This window comes from Cebus imitator, unplaced genomic scaffold, assembly GCF_001604975.1.
Source record: "Cebus imitator isolate Cc_AM_T3 unplaced genomic scaffold, Cebus_imitator-1.0 Scaffold126, whole genome shotgun sequence".
Lineage (NCBI taxonomy): Eukaryota > Metazoa > Chordata > Mammalia > Primates > Cebidae > Cebus > Cebus imitator.
This window is the reverse complement of record NW_016107441.1, coordinates 893,105-917,873: the sequence shown is the minus strand read 5'-3', so window position 1 is coordinate 917,873 and position 24,769 is coordinate 893,105. Positions and strand designations below refer to the sequence as shown.

At 40.3% G+C, this 24,769-nt stretch overlaps 1 protein-coding gene across 2 annotated transcripts in view; it reads left to right on the top strand.

The window, feature by feature from the left end:
• The first annotated feature begins 5,081 nt into the window (after positions 1–5,081).
• GLRA1 (glycine receptor alpha 1) overlaps positions 5,082–24,769 on the top strand; it is a 116,347-nt gene continuing 96,659 nt past the window's right edge. For both annotated transcript variants that reach the window (XM_017540523.2, XM_017540522.2), the window contains exon 1: positions 5,082–6,050. In XM_017540523.2, coding sequence (XP_017396012.1) covers positions 5,995–6,050 — 56 coding nt within the window. In that variant the 5' untranslated portion in view covers positions 5,082–5,994. The remainder of the gene's footprint in view (positions 6,051–24,769) is intronic.

Below are 24,769 nucleotides of genomic sequence, written 5' to 3'. Positions count from 1 at the left end.
GAAGGAAGGAAGGAAGGAAGGAAGGAAGGAAGGAAGGAAGGAAGGAAGGAAGGAAGGAAGGAAAGGAAGAAAGAAAGGAAGGGAAGGGAAGGGAAGGGAAGAAAACTGCCTGAATAAATATGAAATAACAGGTAAGGGCAGATGAGAAAAAAGAGTCAGAGGTAGTTTGAGAGAAAGATGGAAATGAAGCACAGGCAGATCACAAAAAGTCTCTTACGAACAGTAAGCTGTCAGAGCACTAATTAGAAGTATAGACTTGGCTACGAAAGAAAACAGGGAGTCTCTGTCTCTGGGCAGGTCAGCTTTGATGTGAAGCATTTCTTCATCACAGATCTTACTTCCTCTTCTTTTATTTTAGGTCTCACAGAAAAAGGGAAGGAAACCATGATTTGAAAGATAGGAGTCGTCCGATCTGGATTCGGTTTTGTTGAAATACCTTAATCCAGTCATTCCCCTTTCCTGGACACTGATTGGCTAGTAAAATGGGAGGAAAGGTCTCTTAGTATTTTATGCATCTATTCTTTACAACTAAAAATTATTCTGGTGTCACTGAGATTTCCCAAGTAGTTCTGGGATCTGTTTTTTAAAGGATAAAGAACAGATCATTGCTTTGCAAAAAAAAAAAAAAAAAAAAATGAAGTAACAAGAGCATTCTGGATTAGGATTAGAAACAGCTGGCAGAAAGCCTCTAATTCTTTGGAGAAAAGACTCTTCCACAGTCCCATTTTCAGGCCCTTATTCATCATACTACAACACAATTAGGCAAGCTGCTCAGTTGTTCCAAATATCTATCTCTCTTTGCAAAGTATTATTCAAGCCTGTCAAAGCAGTGTTGAAACATGCAGCACTGTCCTCTGTGAATGCCATTATGGACAGAGGCTTGGCATTACATTAATTACATTAGCTGGCTCAGGACAACATAATCTCACCTGATTAACAATCTTCCTTATACTCTTTCTTCTGTATTCCTGTCCTCTGCCTGAATCTTTTTGTCCTTTTTTATTCACTCATTCATCCTTGCAATAAATATTTACTGAGCCCCTCCTATGTGCCAGACACTATATTACTTAGTATTTGATACTAATACGTGATATTTATCAGTAACAAAAACAGGTAAAGTCTCTTCCCCATAGATTTTCCTGACCTTCTTTCTGCATGCCTTTTCTCTTAGTTGGAACAAAATAAAAAATAGTTGAAACATCCTTTAGCTATAATTAGGGTACTTGTGTTCTTGTCCCAGCTGTGCTACAAGTCTTAGGGGTAAGTTTATCAACCTCTCTGTATATAATTTTCCTCTTCTGTGCATGAAAGTGTTGAGCAAGACTATCTTAAAGAATTTCTCACATGGACTTTTTCGGTAGTTCCTAACTAGTCTTCTTGCTTTCATTTTGCTCCTGCTGTTCCTGAAATTTTATTCTAAACATAGTAGCCAAACTAATCTTGCTAAAATGTTAAGTCAGCTCTTATTATTATTCTCCTAAAGACCTTCCAATGGCTTCCTGTCTCACTCAAAACCCAAAATTCTTACAATGTCTTGGAGGTAGTACCTGGTCTAGTCCCCAGTTACCTCTCAAATCTCTTCTTCTATCACTATTCCCTGCACTCATACTAGTCTCCATGCTGTTTCTTGTACACTCCAAACATACTCCCTTCTTGGGCCTTTTGCCTTTCCTTTTCCCACTGCCTAGAAAGCTTTCCTTCCCTCCCCAAGGCTCACATGACTCATTCCCTCACTTCCTTCTATTAAATAAATGCCTTTTCAGGAGCCATTCTCTGAACTGATCACCTTACGTAAAACAGCACCTCCACACCACTCTCTGCCCTACTCTTTTTTAAATTCTTATCACTGCCTAACTCATCATATATTTCCGTGTTTATCTTCTGTCTCCCTCCAATAGAAGATGCATACCATTAGGATAGGGCTCTTGGTTTGTTTTGTTCCCTGCTGTATCCCCAGCTCAAAGAATAGTACCAGATACACAGTAAATGCTCAATAAATGTTTGTTGAATGAATAAAAGAATGAATCTTTTCTAGTAATAAAATAAGTCTCACTGTGTGTCAGAATTTATTCATACTTTAATAGGATTCAGATCTGGCTTCTAGAACCTATAAGAGACCAGTCAAGTATTAGAACTACACTGGAGTCAGACTACACGGAAAAGTTACCAATAGAAATGAACCACTCACTGAAGCCAATCCATTCCATTCCTTGAAGATTTTTGTTTCATAACAGGGTGAGTTAAAATAAGATTAGACTTAAATATTTATTCTATGCAGTTATTTGCAGTGAGAAAAGTGGAATTACTACCCTCATTTCACTTAGACCTAGAGAAGTTTAGTCATTTATCCAACATATCCAGTCTTTTTGAGGCAGAGATAATATAAGGACATAAATCCCTGACCACTAAGCCCACAGTTATTTTCAATAGTGATCTACACAAGAACAGAAAGATCCATACCAGCATAAATATATCATGCATAGTGTAAAAAGTGTAGATTCACTAATAGGGACTCTTCCCACTGAACTTCTGAAGAAAATCCATGTTCCAGAAGTTTATCTTATATACTGTTTATTCTATATGCTCTCAGTATATACTGTACTGTTTATCTTATATATCATCATATCCCCAATACTTGGCACATGCTCATTTCATGTGTGCTGATTACATGAAAGATCAGCCTTAAACAGAAGTCTATTAACAAACGTAAGACTTATAAAGAGACTTAGACTCCCACACAATAATAGTGGGAGACTTCAACATCAATATTAGACAGATCAACGAGACAGAAAATTAACAAGGATATCCAGGACTTGAACTCAGATCCGGAACAAGCAAACTTAATATATATTTATAGAACTCTCCACTTTAAATACACAAAATATACACTCTTATTAGCACCACATCACACCTACTTACAGGTTTAAATGAAATATTCATTGGCTGCTTGTTTGTTATTTTCTTCCCTCGTTTTTTTCCTGTCTCCATTATTAAACACAATTATTGGTATAAAAGAGGTTTCAATACCCATTTTAAGACTGCATTCTAGCCTGGGCAATAAAGCAACACTTCCGCTTTCTCTCCCTCTTCCTCCTCCTCTTTCGTCCTCTCCTTCATTCTTTTTTATTATTATTTTATTTTTATTTTTATTTTTCATTTTCTCTCTCTCTTTCTTTCTTTTAAAAAAAAAATATATATATATATATATAGTTCTTCAGTTTGTCCATAATCTGTCTACCTATCTTCAGGTACTCTATTAAAAAAAAAAAAAAAGTAATCTCATAAAAAAAAAAAAACAGGTGCCCCTTCACCACCCCATTTAATAATTGCTCTCACCTCTTGCACAGGTCACTCACACAAACAGCAACACACACACAGCACCCCTTGAAGGAAAAGAAAAACAAATTTCCACATACCGCATCACACCTGGCTATGCAGGTATTTCCTAGTCAGATGAGGGACCAGGACAAAATTGCCAGCTTACAGTTTGTTTCAGTACTTCTAGGAGCACCACAGTGACACGCATAGATACATACACATTCATGTGTATGTGGAGAAAGACCCATTTACAATATCAAATGTACAGATACACATATGCACATCAAAATCACTTCAGAACTAGGCAGAATACAAATCATAAATAAACTTATATACACAGTAACTTACATGCCGGTTTTGCCCAAGCATACTCACAAATGTACACAAACACATATACAAAGATAATATTTACCTCAAGGTTTGACTGTGAAAAGTAAATAAGATTATGTGAATTCACAATAGTGCCTGACACATAGAAACCATGCTAATAAAGGTTACCTCCTGATTACATATATAAAAATACATATATTATATATATTTAAATTCCTATCCGACTCATATTAATATGCACCTTCAAAACAAAATTTCCTTTTCAGTCACTATGCAGAATATCATGGAAATTCTAGATTGTGGGAGACAATAAAAGAACCAGTAGTGTGGGGTGTGCTATTGTAGTGCAGGGGGAGGGGAGAGGAAATCCTGCTGGTAGGAGGCTGGTAAACAAGACTTTCCAGATTTCTTTGCTTGGGAAAAGACCTAAACTTGGAGGGAGTTGAGCTGATGAGTATTCTTGAGAGAACCAGCCTCCAAACACCCCAAAGGAGTTTCTGACATTATTGGGTAAGAAGGAGGGGTTGTCCTCTCTCATTAGCCTTGGGAGGGAGAGTCCCCAGAGTCTCAGTGAGTTCAAATCAACCAGAAAATCCTTTAGAGTATTTATCCTATAGCTTGGAGAAAATCTGATTAACTCCACCTCCCCAGATGGGCTTTAGAGTGAAATGTATAGCTGGTTTCTAAGATTCAAATAAGGTGGGAAAACAGAGGAAGGAAAAACATGGAATATGAGTCAAAGCACAATCCCTGTGTGTAAACTTGGCTCTGCCATCAATTTGGAGCAAGCCACAGCTTTGTGAGGCTCAGTTTCCCCAGCACATAAAAGGTGAATAAAACTGTCTCCTGTCCAGCTGGAAGAAGGTGTTTTTCTTCTCTCCCAAAAGGATGCCAGCCACAGCACTTCCCACTCAACCCTGGAAACTGCTCAAAGAATTTCTCCCGTACTTCCCTGCTGCGGTGACACTGGAGGGGGTCTTTATCCATCAGACTTCTTTTTGGATATTTCTTCTTTCTTTCTGGGGCCAAATATTATAACTTCAGAGCTTAAAAAAAAATCAGGCATCTGGTTCAACTCTTCCCTTTTAAAATGGTCAATTGAGCCCAGAGCATGTCTGAACTAGGAACTATCTGTTTTACTCATATACAACTGCATTCTTTAAAAATCAAGGCAACCCTTTGAGAGATCTCGAGAGATTAATTCCATAAGCCTTCTCACCCCACCGCTTACACAGAAAGAAGCCTAGGGGTGGGAAGGGGATTGCGCAGATCTCGTCCAGTACTCTAAGCGTTAAATTCAACCCAGAGTCTAAAAGGCTATTGGCCTAATATCTGGAGAAGATCTGGTTTTCGTAGCCGCGGGCCAATGAACACCTCGAGTGGGAGGGTTTGAAGATACTAAGGAGTTTTCCCCCCCTTTTTTTTTCCTCTCAGCCCCCTCCCACCGGCTATCACCCCTCCCATCCCCCACGCCTCCAGTTTGTTAAATTAATGCAGTAAGAAAGTCTGAAGATCTGAAGGAGTCTTGACCAAGGGAAGATGAGCGAGCTCAGAAAACCGAGATGCATCTGAGGCGTTGGGCTCCTGAGCCCCGCGGGGTACCCATGGATCCCGGTAGCCCCTGAAACTTGCCCTGGGCTCTCTGACGCCTGCGGCCCCGAGCAATGGGACATCTTTTCTGCAGTGATCATAACTTATTCGGCGGGGACCAGGAAACAGGAATCTCAAGGCGACAGCAGACCAGCACCGAGGCAGGGGAACGAGATTCCGAGACTGGATTGCGATGCGCCAGCCTGGCACACTCTCCAAGATTTAACTGAAGGCAGCACCGTCAACCGCTTTCCCCTCGCCCCTAACAGCCTCAAGCCGGCCCAGAGCCATAAGCTCTGTTCTCTTTACCCAAGATGCTCGCCCAATCCAACGGTCCGAGACCAGCGCTCTGATCTCCACAGAAGATTTTTTTTCCTTGCATGGAGCTGGCCGTTTAAACAGAAAAACAGGGGTAAAAAAAAGGAAATATACCCACCCCCAAACGTGCCTCCCCAGCGCCGCAGGGAGCCAACAGACACGCTGGAGTTTAACAAACAGCAATACTCTTCGCGCTCCTGAAAAGCAGGGCTGGACGCTCTCCGTGGTGCTGAAACGCTTCGCAGCCGCCGCTGTCCGTGGTATCTACAGCCCCTCGCTCCAATTTCCCCTGGGGCTCTCCCTCCGCCCCCCTATTCCCCGCCTCCCCTTAACATCTGGATTATTTTCTTTCAATAGCGCTTTCTGGTTTTGTAAGTGCCAATTTGAAACATTTTTGCCCCCATAACTCGTGGACTACAAAGCACAAGGACCTGAAAAATGTACAGCTTCAATACTCTTCGACTCTACCTTTGGGAGACCATTGTATTCTTCAGGTATGCAATTTTCTACTGACCACATCGCTCTGATGGAAATGGGGGGAAGGAGTACGGAGGCCGCCTCTGTCCGTGGTCCCAACATTTTGGGGAAGAGGGGTGCTGTATTCTGCTGCAATCGGGTCCTTCCATCCCCCGTCTTCTTTCTCCCCCCTCCCGCCCCCCGCCACCCCCCACCCTCCACCCCGCAGGGTGTCTGGCTTGTGCGTGAAGGTCTGAGACAGTCGCTGTTCTGGCAGCTGTTTGCCTGTTTCTTGCGGTTTGTTTGTCCTTCTGCCTGCTACACCCCCCACCATTAGTCCCCAGCCCCACTGCATGTTGGCTTTCACTCGGCTGAGGACTTTAAGGGGAAGCTTTAGGAGTTACTCAGTTTAATTAGGACTGCATTCTCCCTAACCGCAGTGCCGAAAACCTCAGCTTTCCCGTCTGGGAGCCAAGTGACAACTAGCGGTGACGGGGAAGGTTGCACTCAAACTCGCTGGACACAGAGCATTTCATTTTCTCTCCTTTTTTGCTGTTGTTTTCTTTTTCTGTTAGGAGGGTGGGGGAGTTACTAAGGCTTAGTACTTGTAAACAATAGTGTTATAACCTCAGTTTGTAAAGGCTTGAACTTGGGTACAGAGTGGATCTATTTAGGAACATACTGGGAAACATTTCCCTTTTGAAACTTTGACTGCCTCCTTTCCCCCATCCACCTTTCCAAACTCTGTTAGCTGCAGATCCTGAACTGATGAACAATTCTTGTTTGTTTTGTTTTTTAATTTATACTTATACCTGACTCAACAGCTGAATTTTCCCATTCACTTCTCTCAGGTTAAAATTTTCTGCCTGAAAGCTTGGCATTCTTATGTTAGTAGAAGTGAAAAGTGAAAAATCACCTCTTCAAGAAGAATTGAAATGGATAGCCCTTTTGTAAGTGGGTGAATCATACCATCTTCAGAGATGGTTATGATAAATTCCACTTGTATGAATTGAAAAAAATTATTATTCTTCCATGACATGCAGGGATCATTAATCTTCCTCATTTTAGATGCCTGTCTCTCATATTTTACTGTGGCATTGGGTTAACAGTCATTTGAAAACCCCACTCCAAATTGTTTTTTTAAACAAGTGATCACCAAATATTATCCTCTCCCAACATAAAACAGCAAATAATTTTTGTTTTATTACACTTCATAGGAATTGCTGGTTTGACTAATCTGTTGGTTGGTTTATTAAATGAATGACACCTCCTTTCAAATTGTAAGTTTCTATAGTTCAGCCTCTTTTCATGCCTTTCTCTTGAAATGAAGAAAAGGCATGCCCACTTCTTTGAGATGCCCAATGCTAAACCTTCTAATCTCCAGTTCAAATAATTATTTCGTAGGCCACAGAGTCCTGACCACAGATCAGAATGCAAATAGTCAAGAGAGTCAGATAGAAGGAAAAAGCACAACAACCCAGGACCTTGTGAAATGTATCAAAACATGGCTACGTTATGGGGGAAAGGTCAGGAAGTATTATATTAATAATATCAGATTCTTTCTCCCCTGAATATTTAATAGAACTACAAAATGTATGGAGGTTGGGCACTTTGTAACATTTGTATGCAAATTGATTCTGTGTTTGGTTTACAGGAGACAGAACTGAACCAGAGAGATTAAAGAGAAAATTAATAGGACCAAGCGCATCTTTCTCCCCCCACACACTCTTTTTTTCTTGATGAACAGTATGCAATGCTTGATTTGCCTCTCCCAGACACTGTCACAAAAGGGAGACTCAATCTAAAAGGTCTGCATTGTAGTCATTTTGATAAGGTTATGAATCCACTGTGTTAATTCTTCAACTAAGCTGGTGGTGGCCTATCAGGAAACATTATTCTACATCTCTTTCCCTATGTGTGTGAACACACACATGAGCTAAAATGGATGTGAGATACAATTCCATGTGTTTATAGGGAAAGAAGAGTTATAACTATGGAGAGCTGGAAAGGTGGTGGTACCACTGCACTTTCAAAATATAGGAATGGCTTCTTCATTAGGAGAGTAAATGTTCATTTTTAAAACACAATGCAAATAATGATTGAACTCAGGAAATTCAACAATTTTTCAGTAAGATTAAAAAAGATCACAAGGAAGTAAAGTGAGTAGATTATATTTGTTCAATTGGTATTTTCATTTCTAACTCACTCACTTTTAAAATTCTAGGTGAAAATACAGAAGCAGTAGAATGTGGGGACTTATTAGAATGTATGTGGGGGTAAATGGAGGCTGGCAGCTCTCTAGCAGGTTCCATGTGAATAACCCCTTCTTCCCCAAGGGACAGGCACTATGTTGGAATGGCCAATTCAATTATCTCAGGCACCCAGATACTCTTTAGAATAAATGATGGCAGCTGCTCACCTTGTTGGGGAAATGGGGGACTAGGAAAGGCTCTCAATAACATATGTGGGCTGCATCAGCACATAACCAGTGAAATGGCAATAACAACAGCAAAACAAACAAACAAAAACAACAATCAAGTGAATGAGACAGAAATCCCATATAGTACCAAAGCAGAGGAGAAACTGAGGCCTCAGAAAAGGAGATACGGGGTCCTGGAAGACAAAAAGTATTGCGTGCTCATCAACTGTGTCTTCATAAGATCGAGTGATTTGGCTGAAGTTCCTGAGCCAATATTTTAAAAACCTAGGCTTCTAAAATTCTGTAAGTGGCATTCTGAGAGTCAATAACCTAACTGTTTTCCTTTATTTTCAGTTGAGAATGGGGCCTTATATCCAGACTGGTCAAAAATAGTAGGCAGTTTTGTTTTTAATGGTAGAAGCATGTTTCTTTTAAATGTCCTTTCAAGCCAAAGGCAACGTGGCTTTGATCCCCAGAGCCCTAACAGAGGCTTATGGCTGAGACTGGCCCAATGTAACTCCAAAATTATCTTGCCTTCTGGGCAACTCAAACAGACCCATGTTTCTTAAGCTCTGCGCTATTGACACTTTGAACTGGGTAATTCTTTGTTATGAAAGTGGTTCTGGGCATTGCGGGATGTTTAGCAGCATCCCTGGTGCTATTAGCACTCCCTTCCTGAGTCATGACCATCAAAAAATGTCTCCAGACATTGCCAAATATACTTCCTTGGCAGAGGGGAGACAAAATTGTCCAAGGTTTCAAAGCACAATACAGAGTGACCAAATTTTTAGTCAGCTGCTCCAATGTGCTAATTATAATGAAGAAGAAAGTCTAGCTTCCTTGAGAAAATGCCCCTCATGGAATACGCAAAGTACCCTGATGAAGTAAAAGGGGACATAACATATGCTTGACAAGGGAATAAAAGCAGGGAGGTAAACCAGATCTAATCCCTTGGTGGCTTTCCCAAAAGATGATCAGCTTTTCTTTAACGTGCTACCTCCATCTTCCATCCCAGTAGATGCTTCCTTGCACTGGGTTTTGTGCTGAATATGCCACTCAACTGCTAATAAAGGTCATCAAAACTTTGAAGGGAAGATGTTTCTATCCACATTAGGATCAAAAAGAAAATGACAAATACATTGTTTCATATCTCAGTCCAAAAAGAAAAAACACCTACCCAGTTGAACGGTAAATGGTCTTTTCCTTGATGCAGCTCCTGTGGCTTCTCCATCTCCAAGCTTGTCAAGAAGGGCAGATGACTGTCTTGATCTTTTCCTTCTGGAAGGAGAGTTGTACTCTACCTTGAATCTTACCTGCTGCATTTTGGCATGCAGAATGTGTCTAGGGGTTTCTGAAATGGGTCAAGGACTTTTCCCCAAGGGATGAAGCCCCTTGGGCAAGTTTGCATTAGCATCAAATTGTCAATTGGTCTACTACCATTTTGGTCTTAGAAACCTTAAGAAAGAGAAAAGAAAATGTCATGTTTTTGCTCCTGAAGGACAGGTTGGACAGGGAACCTAGGCTGGTAAATGGACTTATGAATCAGCACATGACTCCTGCATATTTGCCAAATTCATAATGACCTAAGCAAAGGATATTTAGGAAATTGTTTTCTTTAGATTGCCTTAAGAAAGAGGTTATGGCCATGTGGTGCAGTGGAAAGAGAAGCTGGGCTATGATTTGAGAACTCCTGCCTCTAGAGTCCACTCTGCTTCTATCCCATAGCATGACCATAACAACTCTCCTCCTCTACTGGGGACTCAATTTTCTTACCAATCAACTCAAATGACTGAATCGGACGCTTCTACGTTGTCTCCAGCCCCTGATGAGATCTTTGTCAAAGGCAGGGGCCCATACCACAAAGGTTCAGGATGAATTGGCTTCAGTGGTGACACTGCACTGAACTTGTTTATCATGTGCTTATGTGTCCAGTCCAAAACTAAGCACTCTGCAGGGACAGATGCCACAGTCCCCATCCTTGCAGAAAGGATGGACACCGCTCCTTTTAGAGGTACATTAAAATATTTTTTTCCTTCTTCAGAGGACCTACGGAGCTCCCTTTCAGGCAGCCTATGTGTGCATCCTGCAACAACATCACATTTATGTGGGCGTCATTAACTTTATTTCCTTCATCAGCTGGCAGAAGCCAGCATGATTTTTAAGATGGATGGCACTGTCTCCCTGCCTGGCCATCTTGACACTATTCTGCAGGTTTGCTTTAAACAAAGAGGCTTTGGCCTAAAGGGCAGGAGCCCTGGGATCTGGAATTTAGCTAGCGGCATGACCTTGAGAGGGCTCTATGACCTTTCTAGCCCTCAGTTTCCTCAGCTGTAAAATAAAGAGATTTGGCCAATCATGTTCTAAAATCCCTTTGAGCCGTGCCAGTTTTGGATATATTCTCCCGATCTCTTCCCTAATAGCACAGCTTTGGTTACAGCTACTGCAGTATAGCCACATCGAGGTATAGTCATATGGAGGTATAGTCAGGCTCAAAGGTCTGAAAGAATTGAGGACCTTACTAAGCAATTCACTTTTTGAAGAGTTATCCTGACCTGGACACAATTATTGACAGATCCTATAAATACATCAGTTTCTCCAGGAAATGTTTATTATGATGAGAAAACATGATACCTGATCACTATACTCACAGATCTGAGGAATAGTATGAGAAAGAGACCAAATATTTCTATACTTTTTATCAATGATTCTGTTTGGTTCTTTTTTTTTTTTTTTTTTTTTTTGCCTCATAAAGCCTATGTTTTTCAAAAAAAAAAAAAATTGTTTACCAGATACCATTCATCATTAACATGTTTTTCCCATCTTTATTAATCAAAGGTATACGTAACTGCCAGGAATACTAAATATCATGGGATGAGCAATGTCGCCACACTGAGCTGACCTAAGAAAAAACAAAAGTAAAGATATGTGATTCTTTTTAGTTAATCCAGAGAGCCTTGCCAGAAGTAAATATGCAGTTTGTTAGAGCCTTTGAAATGTTTAAAATGCACTCTGAGTCCTCATTACTATTTCATGAATCTCCTATGTACCCAGGGACCCCATATTGGGAAACATTAGATTTGATTTATTTTATATAGCTCCAAGAGAAGAATTGGAGTAAATTCACAGATTTTTTCAATGCACACATACAAATTCTGACTCAATGAAAGTGAGAACTTTCTGGTAGCTCTTTCAAATGGTACTGTGGGCTGCCTTAATGGTAGTGATTGTGACTGTTAGTGGAAGTGTGCAAGCAGAGACTGGATGTCCACCTCCCAGGAAAGATATAGAAGAAATTCAAGCTTCTTTTACAAATTGAGATTTGTAATTTGCAATTCTATTTTCCCTCCTTTCCTGATTCCCAAATTGCCATCTAGTCTTTGTAAGCTCTTCGAATCATGACATGAAAACCACTAACTGGGATCTTTTTCTTCTTAAAAATGTATTGGATAATTAATAAATTGGATAATGAACATACAAAAACCATGCAACAAAGAATTATTAAAAGGAAATCACCTTGATTATATAAAAGCCTGATTTTAAGAAATGAGAAGAGCCTCCGAATAAGCCAGAAAAAACTACCAGAAAATGCACTTGTCCATGGACAAGGCCACAGGCACCAGTGGTGTTCACAGGACTGACGGCCTCTCAGCCTTTAACTCCAGCTGTCTCCCTGAACCAACTCTCTGTAAAGCCTAACACACAAAATGAAAACACCATACAGCCAGCCAGCAAATTCATTTGGAAAGCACATTAGAAGGAAACAATGCCCAGAGATGCTGGGGAAGGGGCTAATCCACGCAGTGCCTATGGTTTGTAATGCAAGCTCTTATGAGAGGTGCTGAGGCCCCCAAAGCTTTTGAAACTCCTGACAAAGGATCCCTTTGTGGTTTTCTGAAGTTGATATTGTCCGAGTCTCCTGAGGCTAATTCAGTGCAATTAGATTACCACTCTCTGCCTTTGAATTGGGCTGTTTTTCAGTGTCCGTTGCTAAATTAGTTTACCGTCCTAACGGGGAACTGCCGACAATCATTAATCCCAGCCGTGAAATGGGTAGCAGCTCTGGGCAGCATGATCTCTTGCCTCATATTCTGGGCAACTCAGAGGTACAAGGAGAACAAGACCCTGCTCCCTTTCTCACAAGTACATTCTCAACTCTTCCACCTGTTCACCCCCAGAGAATCATACTTTCTTTCAGAGTGTCTTGAGTATCAACAGAAATGGAATCTTGGGGTAGGAAGGATTCTTAGCTCTAGAATTCAATGGCTGTTAAAGTCAGCTGTGAGGGTCTTGCCAAAAAGACAGATTCCCAAAAATCTGTTAAGAGGATAGAACTTATATTAAGTATTCTTACTGTAAATAACAACAGCAATAATAATAAACAAAAGAGCAAGAGGAAACTTTTGGGGGTGATGGATAGGCTTATGGCATAGACTGTGGTGACAGTTGCATGCGTATATACTTGTCTCTAAACTCATCAACTCCTAAATATGTACAGCTTTTCATATGTCAATCACACCTCAACAAAGTGGTTTTAAGAATTAAATGAAATAAAATACAGATTCTCAAGATCATGTCAAACTACTGAAAAAGAATCTCTCAGAATGAGGATCCAGAAACCCATAATGTCAACAAGACTCTAATTCCATGCTTCAAACTTCAGTGTGTAGAATTACCTGAGGATCTCCTAAGATGCAGATTCTGACTCAGGAGTTCTGGGGTAGGGCTGAGTGTCTGCATTTCTAAAGCTCCCAGAAGACTGATGCTGCTGCTTCCTTGACCCAAAGGTTTGCACAGCAAGGCTCTAGATCATTCTGACCGAGAACCCCTGACATAGATCAACCCTTTTATTTTGCAGGTGTGAAGGGGATAACTTCCTCAAGTTTATACAGTGGGTGACAGAGCTCCCAAAGCTATACATAGTCCCCAAACTTACTCCCCTACATGTCATCTATAGAGATGACACATACATCCTAACTCTGCCACCGCACTTTCTTTCCTTCAATCCTCTCACACTCTGTCCTTTCTCATAAACACACTCACCCTTCAAGAGGGTTCCTCAGGGAGCTATCCCTATCCCCAAATGGTGGCCTGGTCTCTGAAGTCCTGGTGCACCAAAAGCTCTCATTCACACAGCTGTGAATTCTATGTGATGCTAGATAAAGAGAGGGGGCACCCAGGCAATGGGTTTTAAATCTTGGCCCTGGGACACAGCAATGAGAGTGTCAGGATTGATAAAGGAGGTGAATCAAGATGGTCAGAAGGAGAGGGTATGTGGTTTCTTTCTCCAAAAATGATCTCACTTACCAGTCTTCCGATGCACATTGTACTCTCAACCTTGCATAGCTAGAGGCTTGGTTAGAACTCTCAGATGTTCAGAGACCACTGCCACATTCTACCACCTGTGTGACCTCAGGACCATGTTCTTCCTTTTTCTCTATCCCTTTAACCTGTCAGCCTTTTCGCAAATTAAGTTAGTATTTTATACACCAAATAGTGCAACTGCTATGATCTTCAGCCTTTTGAGAGCTGCGTGTTTATTGCTGTGTGCTCCGTTCTGCAACATTCTCCAGCTCCAGAGGAATGCGGCAAGGCTGCTGCAATATGGCTGCCAGGCAGATTTGCAGTACTGTCCTATAAAAAGCACTTTACAGGTTATAGCATGTTTTATATCCATGATCCCATATGAGCTGCCCAATCACCTTAAAAATTAGATACAGGACAATGGTTAGTATTCCCATTTTAAAGCTGAGAAAACTGAGGCTTAAAGAAAAAAGGTGGTTTGCCTTTTGGTAACAGCAAGTGACCATGCAGTTATTCTCAGAGTAAAACCAGGATTCAAATACAGATCTCCTTGCTCCTCACTCACCATACTGATATTTAGAGATAGACAGATAGAAATATATTCATGAAGCCCCTTTGAGCTGGTACAGCTATCAGTCTAAAAACCCTCCCCCTCCACCCATGGATAACAGGGATGAAAAGAAACCTAGAAAAAAAGAGCTGAGAATTTTTCATCAGGCCTTTGATTTGACACAGCCTTATTCTTCCTACTCTTGGCCAGATAGAAATTTGTTTCTCTGTTCTTGATCATGTTTAATTTTACAATATATGCATACATTATCTTTTTCAGAAATTCTAATACTACACCTAAGCCTGAGATCCTCTCTGATAAAGACCTCTAGGTCCCTTTCAACTGTTATCCTTCTTGATAATTTTTTAATTCATATATATATATATATATATATATATATAAAACATATACATTTCATACACACATGTATATAACTGTTGAAATATACAATTATTCCATGGAATCGTATTTTCTATATAATTTGAAATTTGTTTTGTCCACATATTAACATGTCTCGAGAAGCCTTACTTGTTGAAGCACACAGTTCTACTTCATTCTTTTAACCACTGCAGAGCATTTTATGTTATGGATGTCTCATTGTTTTCTAGCCATCCCCTATTGGTGAACACTTATACTTTTTCTAATTTTCCCACTGCAATCAGTGCTGCAATAATTACAGTGTACCTTCATCTTTATGAACACGTGGTATTTCTCCAGGTAGATAATAAGAACAAGAAACGGAATTGCTGGGGCACAGAACAAATCCATCTTATATGTTGATAGATACTGCAAACAGATACTCCTTTCTTCCTGAGCCTTCTTTTCTTCCTTCCTTCATGATGCCCCATCTCAGCTCCAACTTCAACAACTTATTAAAAATAATCATTAGTATTTACTGAGTGTTTATTGAATGCTAGACACTATACTAACAACATCACATACCCCATCTCATAATTCTAAAATAAAAGTACTATAATGTTCTATTATAAAAGTACTATTCTTATCTCCACTTTACAGGTGACAAAACTGATACGTAAAGAGGCTATATAACTTGCCCAAGGTAAGACAACTAGTAAAAGGCAGAGCTAGGATTCAAAATTGGGTGTGACTGTAGAAAATACTCCTTTCACCATTACCCTGCCACTATTACTCTAAGAATGAACTAGGCAAGGGAAGGAGGAGACTCAACTGGATGAGAGAGATGAAAGATATGAATTTACCTCTCTAGAAAATCAAGAGCTAATCTCTTGCAGGTGGTTCTGGATAGCTGAAAAGTTATTAACATGCATCTATAAGCAGATAAGAGCTCTCAATCTCTATCCTTGACATAAAAGAGAAATTGCATCCACCCCCATCATAAGGTGTGTTGTTACAGCTCTGTCGGGGTAGAGACAGTCAGCTACCGAGGGTTCTTTCTTCTTTGACCCACCTGCCTTGTAACCAAGATCATTTCATTGAGAAAGTCGTCTGGGATTGTGGGAGAGAACTGCTGACTGAGTCAGGAGGTCAGGAAGAAGGGCAGCATAATTTCTGGCCCAGGAACAGAATTTTTTTTAATCTTGGTCTTTATACTCAGACCAAAGACATTTTTAGCTGCGTTCTCTAACCCCCAGAAACACAGGAAAATCCCATCTCCCTAATCTTCTGTATGTGCTCAACCTCAAGCACTAAAGGTCTCACGGCATGCCCCAGATTTGCCACTCCCAAATAAGACCTTCAAAGTAGGTTTCTCATAGCATCTCCAGGCCAGAAAACCACATCCAGCCTAGACGAGTCAGGGGGAGCAGAAAGGGCCAGCCCTCCTTAATAGCCATCAGCACCGCACCTGACGTGGCTGTGGGAAATCCAGACAATGGGGTCTCAGACACCTGTTTCCAATAGCTCTCTGAATGACAACAGAGACATTTTCCAATGTGTCCCTACCAGTCCTATTGCTACTAGGGAAAAATAATACAATAGAAATAAAGTATCTTAATATCAACTCTTAAAATAGACCTGCTGGTTTGTCATTTTTTTCCTTTATTTTGTTTTTAACCTTATAAATATGCGTTTGTTGTAAAATATTAAACAGCATAGGAAGATATGCTTGAAACTAAAATATACATAAATCTTACTTCCTAGGATAAATCATTTAACAGTTTGATATTTGTCCTCCTAAATGATTTTAATAACATAATAATAACAAAAACATGAGTGCTTCCTATGAGCCTGACACCTTTCTAAGAGCTGGATAGAACTTAACCCATGTAACCTTGAGAACAATCCTATAAATCATATACTATTATTCATTTCATTGTACAGATGAGGTCGAATTATTTTCCTAGGATCACCCAGCTTGGAAGTGTCAGTGAGGGACTGGAATCCAGGAAGTGTGGCTTCAGAGAGCCTTTAGCTACTGTGCTACTGTAGTAAGCTGCTTCTGTTTTACAAAAATGGCATTATTCTAAACACCATGTTCTGCAACTTCCCTTTTGCCACTCCACAATACCTCGTCAGTGTGCATACGGATCTACCTCACTTATTTTTGCAGCTGTGCTGCCCTTCTCTTGAAAATGCCAGGTTTTAATATAATACAAAACTTTTAGCTTGCCACACACAGCCCTCACTGCTATTTCCAACTCCTTTACCTCACACAAACTGAATTCCAACCCAAAATGGATTTCCTAATGTCTATAAGCAGTACGTCCATAAGTCTCACCTTTGTATTTTAGCTCACGCTGCCCTCTATACTCTCCATCAATCTGGAAAAGCTCCCCCCTCACTCTGCCTTAAAAGACACATCAACCAGCTCTAGGCTCACACTCATCTCATTTTGAATCCTGCCTATGTTACTTCCTTCCTGTATGGTCTTGGCAGTTTGCTCAATCTTTCTGAGCCTCAAGTTCCTCATCTTAAAGACTGAAGATAACAGCTTCACTGATAGATTCATGAAGTCCCACTTCAAATACATTTTCCTAGCAGAGCACAATCCCTTAACAAATGATGATTTTCTCTCCTCTCTGAGATGCTGTCCATGCCTGAAGACCCATCTCTAGCATCACTTCCTCCGTGAATTGTTGCTGGCTTGCCTCTATGCCTAGCCTCAGCTGGGAACTGGCTCTCCTTCCTAAATCCTCTTGGAAATACAGGCATTATCCTTAGTACTCAGTTTGTTTAAAGTGACCTTACATATATGTAGGTGCCCTTCTAGCTTTCCTGTTGCATTGTAAGCCCCTCAAAGATTAGAGCTTAATGAATTTCTTGATGCATATGAAAAGCAAAAAGGAAGAAAAGGGAAACATCTCCTGGTGCTTTCCAGAGTTTTCAGCTTACTCCACTACCCCCTCATAGATAATGTCATCCCAGGTTTCATGTATATCAGACACTCAGTGTTTGTTAAATCAAATTGCTTTGTCCCCACATGCCTGCTCTCATCCTCCTGCTATTGGCTCTGCAGAAGCCCAGGACCTGAAAGATTCCAACCAAAGAACCCTAAAACCTTGCTGTATCACACCATGACCCCTTTCTGCTCCAAGAAATGAGTCACAGTGAGAGTGTGAGCTAGATATGGCAGCGCAGCCCTGGCTCTGTAGGTTTTGCAGTAAGTTGCTTGCTCGGCCTTACCCTTGCTGTCTTATAGGTCATGTCCAAACTCTGGGCCTCTCAAAACGTCTGAGCCATTGCAGACAAGGTTGCTCTTTACCATCACCAAGTCCTGCAGAGAAGCCCCTTCCATAAGACAAGGCAAACTTTCTAAAATAATTTTAAATGTAAAGAGAGCTTGGACTTTCCTCAGTTAAAGGTAGTTTCCTCAATGTGACCTAAAACGTATAGTAGAAAAAAAAAAAAAAAAAACAGTCTTCACAGAATCCAAGTAAAAGATTGCATCATGTCCAGAGAAAGGGTGCTTGAATAAGTTTATTGAATACGCCTTGGAATGTAAAAGCTATACCTACTGAAAAAAGGTGATATGGCCAACAAAAGATGTAATGCTCCATGCTGCCTCAAAATCTGACAGTCTAGATATTAGAGCAAGATTTTTTTCTCCCTGCAAATACTGCTCTAACTTTGTAACTAGTCTCAGCTTTTCCATGCCCAAAATGAGATGGAACTATGTAAAGCCTATGGGTCATTCCAGCTGTCATTGCCTAATTCTTAAATTAAGCTGGCTTATTGAAGACCCAGCAGTTCAAAAAACTCTGGCTTGGGAATCAATAATACATATCCTGAAATCCTAGTTATACCGCTTGTTCTGTGTATGCCTTGGAGCAAGATTGTTTCTAAAATTGCTAAGTCTCAGTTTTCCTCATCTGTTAAATGGGAATGATAATTATCCCTTCCTGACAGATTACCATAGTATTAAAAGGGAGAGGGCATATAGATAGTTGGCACTGTATATAGCACACAGCAATTGTACAAAACAGGAAAACCACTCGTACTATAATTAAAGTAGGATAGGTGCGAAATATTGTACAAACATACGAAAGAGCCTGATTAACTCTGTCTGGAGGTGGGAGACTGTATAAATTGAAGACATTTCACAGGACTGAGGACAATTAAACTGGGCTGTAAAGAATGACTAACTTACCAGGTAGGCAAAGATTATCAGGAGAGTGAGGCAAACAAAGGAAAAAGGCTTACAGAACAGTTAAGCTGAATGATGTTGAGCTCAAGGCCACTGGGTAGGCTAGGCATCCACCCTGTTAGGTTGACACAGCCCAGTTCTGCTCTGTCCTATTCTCTCCCAGTGGGCTTTCTATCACTTAGAAGCCCATTTGAGAGTGGATAATATGTTCAGCATCCAAAAAATATTTATCAATTCCTATGATAAGCAGCAGTTGTTCTAAGTTCTGCGGATAGATACATTGATGAACAGAAGAGTCATGGTCCCTGCTCTAACACACCTTAACTTCTAATGGGGGGATACAAACAAATAAACAAATTGGGAAACTATAGAATTGCAAGATCTAGTAAGTGCTATAAACCCAATAAATGAGGAGAGTGTGCCAGAGAACAGTCTACCATCGAGTCCGCAGTCAGGGCGCCTACACTTTCATACATGTCCGTTGTTTCACTTAAGTCTTATATGATATAAGATGGGCAGCTTGGAGAGGACTATTTCTTCTTATAGTTGAGGAAACTGAAACCTTGAGAGGAAAAAATGATTCATTCAAAGTGCCATGGCCAGTTAGTACCATGGGCAGGCAGCCTCATTCCACGCAGAAAAGTCAAAAATGGCCAGGATGAATGACTTATAAGGAATGGAGAGAGAAGGGAAGGCAAATAGTAAAACAGTCTGTAGAGTAGGATCCCATTTTTATCTTTTATATGTATTAGTGTTCTTATATGGGGAAAAAATTCTACAGAAATGGACTGAAAACTGTTTATAGTTGTTATTATCTCTTGAGAATGAGACCATGGGGAACTTTTATTTCCTGCATTAAATATTCCTGTAATACTTGAATGTTTTAAAATCATGTATGCTACTTCTGAAAAGCTGGGAAAAAAAATTTTTTAATAAAGAGGATGCCAGAGAACATGGGCATTCAATCAAACTTAGAGCCCACCTTAATAGAAGGCAACATGTACCAGGTAGGAAAGAAAGGCATTTGGAGACACCCAAACCAGTGCCATACTGCTATGTTTTCTCTAAGTAAAAACCAGCCTAGAGGCTGAAACTATTTAGTGTATTTAGAAGAATTTTCAGAACAAATGGAAGTTGGTTTTCCCACAGAAGTCCTTGTGCTGGAAGCAAATGCCACTGGAAAATGGAAGGCTAGAGTTATATTATAGAATTGGGTGCTCAGGGCAATGTGATGGATGGTATATACTCTCATCAGGATGACTGAAGCCCTACCCAATTCACTGTGCAATTTCATAAAATACTCCTACGCATGACAAAAAATAAGTTAGATGGAAAGAATTATATGTCCCAATTCCTTCAGTACCCAGGGAGGAACTGTGGCCAGAGGGAAGGAGATTTGTCCAAAGTTGATAGTAAATTAATGTCCAGCTCAGACAAGAACTGAGAATTCCAAGTCTCTTATCACCATGATAACTTTCCCTAAAATCAAATCAGAGTTCCACCAGTAGTGTACAAGATACACTATCATGATACAGAATAATTGTCTCTTATTTTGTTTTACTAGGGACCAGAATTTATTAATTCCATTATGATATTGATATATTTTAAGACTAAAAATCAAACTAAAAGTAAATAACAGTACATAAATTGGGCATAACTCATGAGATGATATGCAAGTGATTTTGGTTTGGAGAATATGGTACTCTATCATCATTTAGACACTATCTTGGAGAAATTGGAAATTATCAGAAGGACTTCTTAAACTGGATCAGTTCTGAGGAAGGCCTAACTTTACTTTTAAGTTCCAAATAGCTTCTTCTCAGGGTGAGTCACGAACACAGTCTGCAATTTGAATTCAAATAGTTGGAGAAAAGATGGTGCATTTGGGACACATTCAGCAGGCAGAGCACAACTGAGATCAGGTCACCCTTTGTGTAATTTGCTGAGTATCTATTTGAGCTATATTCATGGTTTTCTTTTCCCTCCTTATGTTAGAATGACATCTGTGACTCTCAACCCTTCTCCTTATGGACAGAAATTCCTCCGAATAACATTTACAATTAATAATACTAGCAAATATGAATAACATATATTTAGAACCTACTATACGCCAGAAACTTTCCTTAAAACTTAATATATATTAGCTATTTCCTAGCAACCCTATGAAGAAAGTACTATGATTATTTCCAGTTTGTAAACGAAGGGACTACGGCAGTGGTCTTACCTATCTGGGACCCCTTTAGGGCACCTTGGCAATCCAAGTTCAAAGTCTTCATATGGAGAAAGACAATGGACAAACCCCTCCAAATACGTGGTGGAGAAGGATGGAGAAAGTAGATAGAGATTCTGAGGAGGAAAATTGTGGGGCTCACCCCAAATCACAGCCACAATGGGAAGAGCTTGACAGCACACTTCCTCTTCAATTCTTCTACCCAAAGTCCTGATTTCCTTTCCATTTATCATTAAGGGATTAAGAAGAAACCAAAGAGAAGAAAAAGTATTGAGCAAGAAATAAAATGAACAATTAAAAAAAGCAACAACAAAGCGGGGAGAAATGTGGAGATAAGCAGAGTAATAAATAGGGAAAAGCACTCAACTCAGGGCTGCTCTGGGTTCCACCAAGGACTCACTCTGTGAATCGCTTTCTCTCTCAGATATGCATTCTTCTCATCTGTAAAATGAATGAGTACACTGTACTAGAGGACTTCTAAGATCTCTCTCAACCATCATCCTAGGATTCAGAAACAAATGAAGGAAAAAGAAAATGTAGAGAAACCAGAAGGGGAAAAGAATGTAGGAGGGAAGAAGCAAAGGTTAAGGAGGAAAGATAACAGGAGGAGAAAACAAGAGGAGAGAGAAAGGAAGACACTTTCCAAAGCAGTTGGAATCTGCTTACCCTGTTGAAAGAAAAGGAAGGATCGTCACATCAAGAATTCCAACAATATAAGCTTTCTCTTCATGCAGTTAACTCCATGTTCCTGCTGGTGGGACCCATGACTGATGTTGGTAGGAGCCTAGGCTGATGTCTACAGAACAGAGGCCTGAATGGATCCCTGGGAGGAGGCAGGATGCTGCCTTGTTCTCATAGCCCAGGAAGGAAGGCTGCCGAGAGAGCCCTCCGAGGTATAGCCATCATCCACCTCTTCCTCCTCCAGGCCAGATAATGGATAAAAATTATTAGCATATTCCCAGGCTCTGGGGAAAATCCTAGGGAAATGACTAGAGAATTTGCCCAAGGTAGCCACAACTGCAACATTATAGCATTGTGCCTGCTGGAAAGTATCCTGGGAATCATCAAAAGGAGAAAATCCCAGGCAAGAAAGAGACCTTCCAAGGTCATCTTCTCCATCTCCTGCCTCTGAGCATCCCTTTCCTGATTGCCCAGGGGGCTGAAATCCGAACCAAAAGATTTAGCACAGAATGACACTCAGTCCTATCAGCCAATCTTTTCAAAAATATCTGACCCATCCCAGGTCTTGAGACCTTCATAGACAAAGACAGTGCCTCCAATTGGTTGAACTCTTTAATGTACATGGCACAGTGCTGGGCATATAGTGGGCTCCTTAAACCCATCTAATATTTGATCCATAGAGTGATATGGTTCTAACCTTTCTCCCAATAATGTCTCTTCTATTGCTTAACATTTCAGTCTAAACATTCTTCCTTTTGTTTATTCCACTGCCCCTGTTTTAAAGTCCAACCTGTCATTTGCCTGAGGGGACAGAAATTAGCATGTACCTGCCACTGCAGAAGTGAAGTATTCACCCAGGAGGTGACCTCTCAAAGTCTAAAATTTTCCCCAATGAAGAGATGAGTAGACAGTGTCACCAAATAAATGAGAGCCCCAGACACAAATAGAAAGATCGTAGATAATTCTTCACTTAACATATAAAGAGCAACTTCTGTATACCAGCTTCTTGGCTAAACAATTTATCTGTATTTCTTTTGTACGTCTTCTAAAATTAGACCATATTCTCAGTTTACAGATGAAGAAACAGGCTCAGAGAAGTTAACCAACTTTTAAGAACACCCAAATAAGTAATAAAGTGGCAGTTCCAGCCCACTCCTCAGCTGTCATTCTTATAGCATGGTACTGAGCCTCTCCTTGAATACTTCCAGTGACAAGAAACTCATTATCTACCTAGGCAGCTTATTTCCTTGTTGGGTGGCTCTAATGGTCTAAATATTCTTTCCTCACATCTATCAGGCAGCCACCTTACTCTTTAAAAGTTGTACAGGCCTTCCCTGGTCAGTGGGCTGTAGAAGGTACTCAAACTATGGAATTAGAAAGACCTGGCTCCATTCCTACCCTTCCACCTATTAACCACGTAACTTTCAACCAAGTCACTTCTGCCTTTGTGCTTATTTCATCATCAGTACAACAGGAACAAAAATACGTACCTCATACAGTGTTTTGGAGAAATAAATAATATTTGCAAAGCTCAGTGTCTGGAAAATAAAAATACTCAAGAACATTATTTAATTAAGTTGGGTCCCTCTTTTCCCTACAGCTCAACGGACTGATCCCTTCTGCCTAAGCCTTCTCTGAGCCAAACACCCACAGAGTCTTTAATTATTCCTTACAGGTCAATTTCAAGTTTGTTTACCAGCCCAATTGTTCCCTTTTGGACCTGCTCCAGCCTGTTAATGTCCCTCTTAAAATGCAGGACCTACAACTAAATATAATAAATTAGCCAAGATTTGAAGTACAGCACACTCCGGTATCACCTGCATTCCTGATTCTTTCAGTCTTTATATTTTTCTGAAGTTCTTAAGAATTATTAGGTCAAACTTAGGCTGGCATAGGATTTTACTGCACATTATTTGAACCTTATTTTTATTTGTAATAATTGCTAACATAGTAGGTGGCTTCTCTGTGCCTGGCACTGCAGTTCTCACTTGACATGTATTTTCTTACTTTGCCCAACAATTCTAGAAAGCATCTTATTATTACCCTTATTTTACTGATAAGGAAACAGATTTGAAGGTACTAAGTGACTTGCCTAAGATCACACAGCTAATAATAAATCAGAACCGGCTAACAAACGGCATAATCATATTTGAGTCCACCAGGTTGTCCTACCCCTCATTTTGAGTATTTAGGGAATGCTTACAAAATGTAAGTACTTTCAGAGATTTAAAAAAATGAATATGACACAAGCAGAAGACATATGCAGGGCAATTTAACAGAAAAGGAAATGCAAAGCACGAAGCGATGTTGGGCTTCTGAACAATCTGTCACTAAGAGCTCTTCTTCTCCCCTCCAGCACGTTCTAGTGTCTACAATTTCATGGGCAACGTGAGTCAGTGGAGAAAAACGGAAAAGGTGGAAGCAGTCACCTCTCTCCTTTTCAACTTTTACTTACTCACCGTTGGCTTCAGCCCTTGCCCCTAGCACACTGCCTTATGAAGAATTAATTTTCAGTGAGAGCCAAGTAGCTGGTCCTGGGGGTTGGGAGGGGCTCCTTTACTCTGGTATGGCCTTTCTACCTCAGAAATATTTCTAGCTTTGACTCAGCAATTTTGCTTCTAGGACATGAATAGAGGTTTGTGACCAAGGGGGTTTTTCCTGCATAATTTATAATAACTAAAAATTGAAAATAATATAAATGTCCATCAATTGTGGGATAGCAAAATGAACACTAATTTTAAATGGCTGCATATGCTAGCCACACACCGCCATATGCAGTCATTTAAAATTGTGTTTCTAAAGGTTTAATAGCAATAGAAAATGCTCATTTAGAGCCTTGTCAAAAAAAAAAAAAAAAAGAGGAAACAGCACTGATTATAATCTGTAGAGGAAAAAATACCTAGAAGAAATGTAGCGGGGTGGATCCAAGATGGCCGTTTAGGAACAGCTCAGGATTGCAGCTCCCAGTGAAAGCGCAGAGGGTGAGTGGACGCCGTGTTTTTATTGCCCACA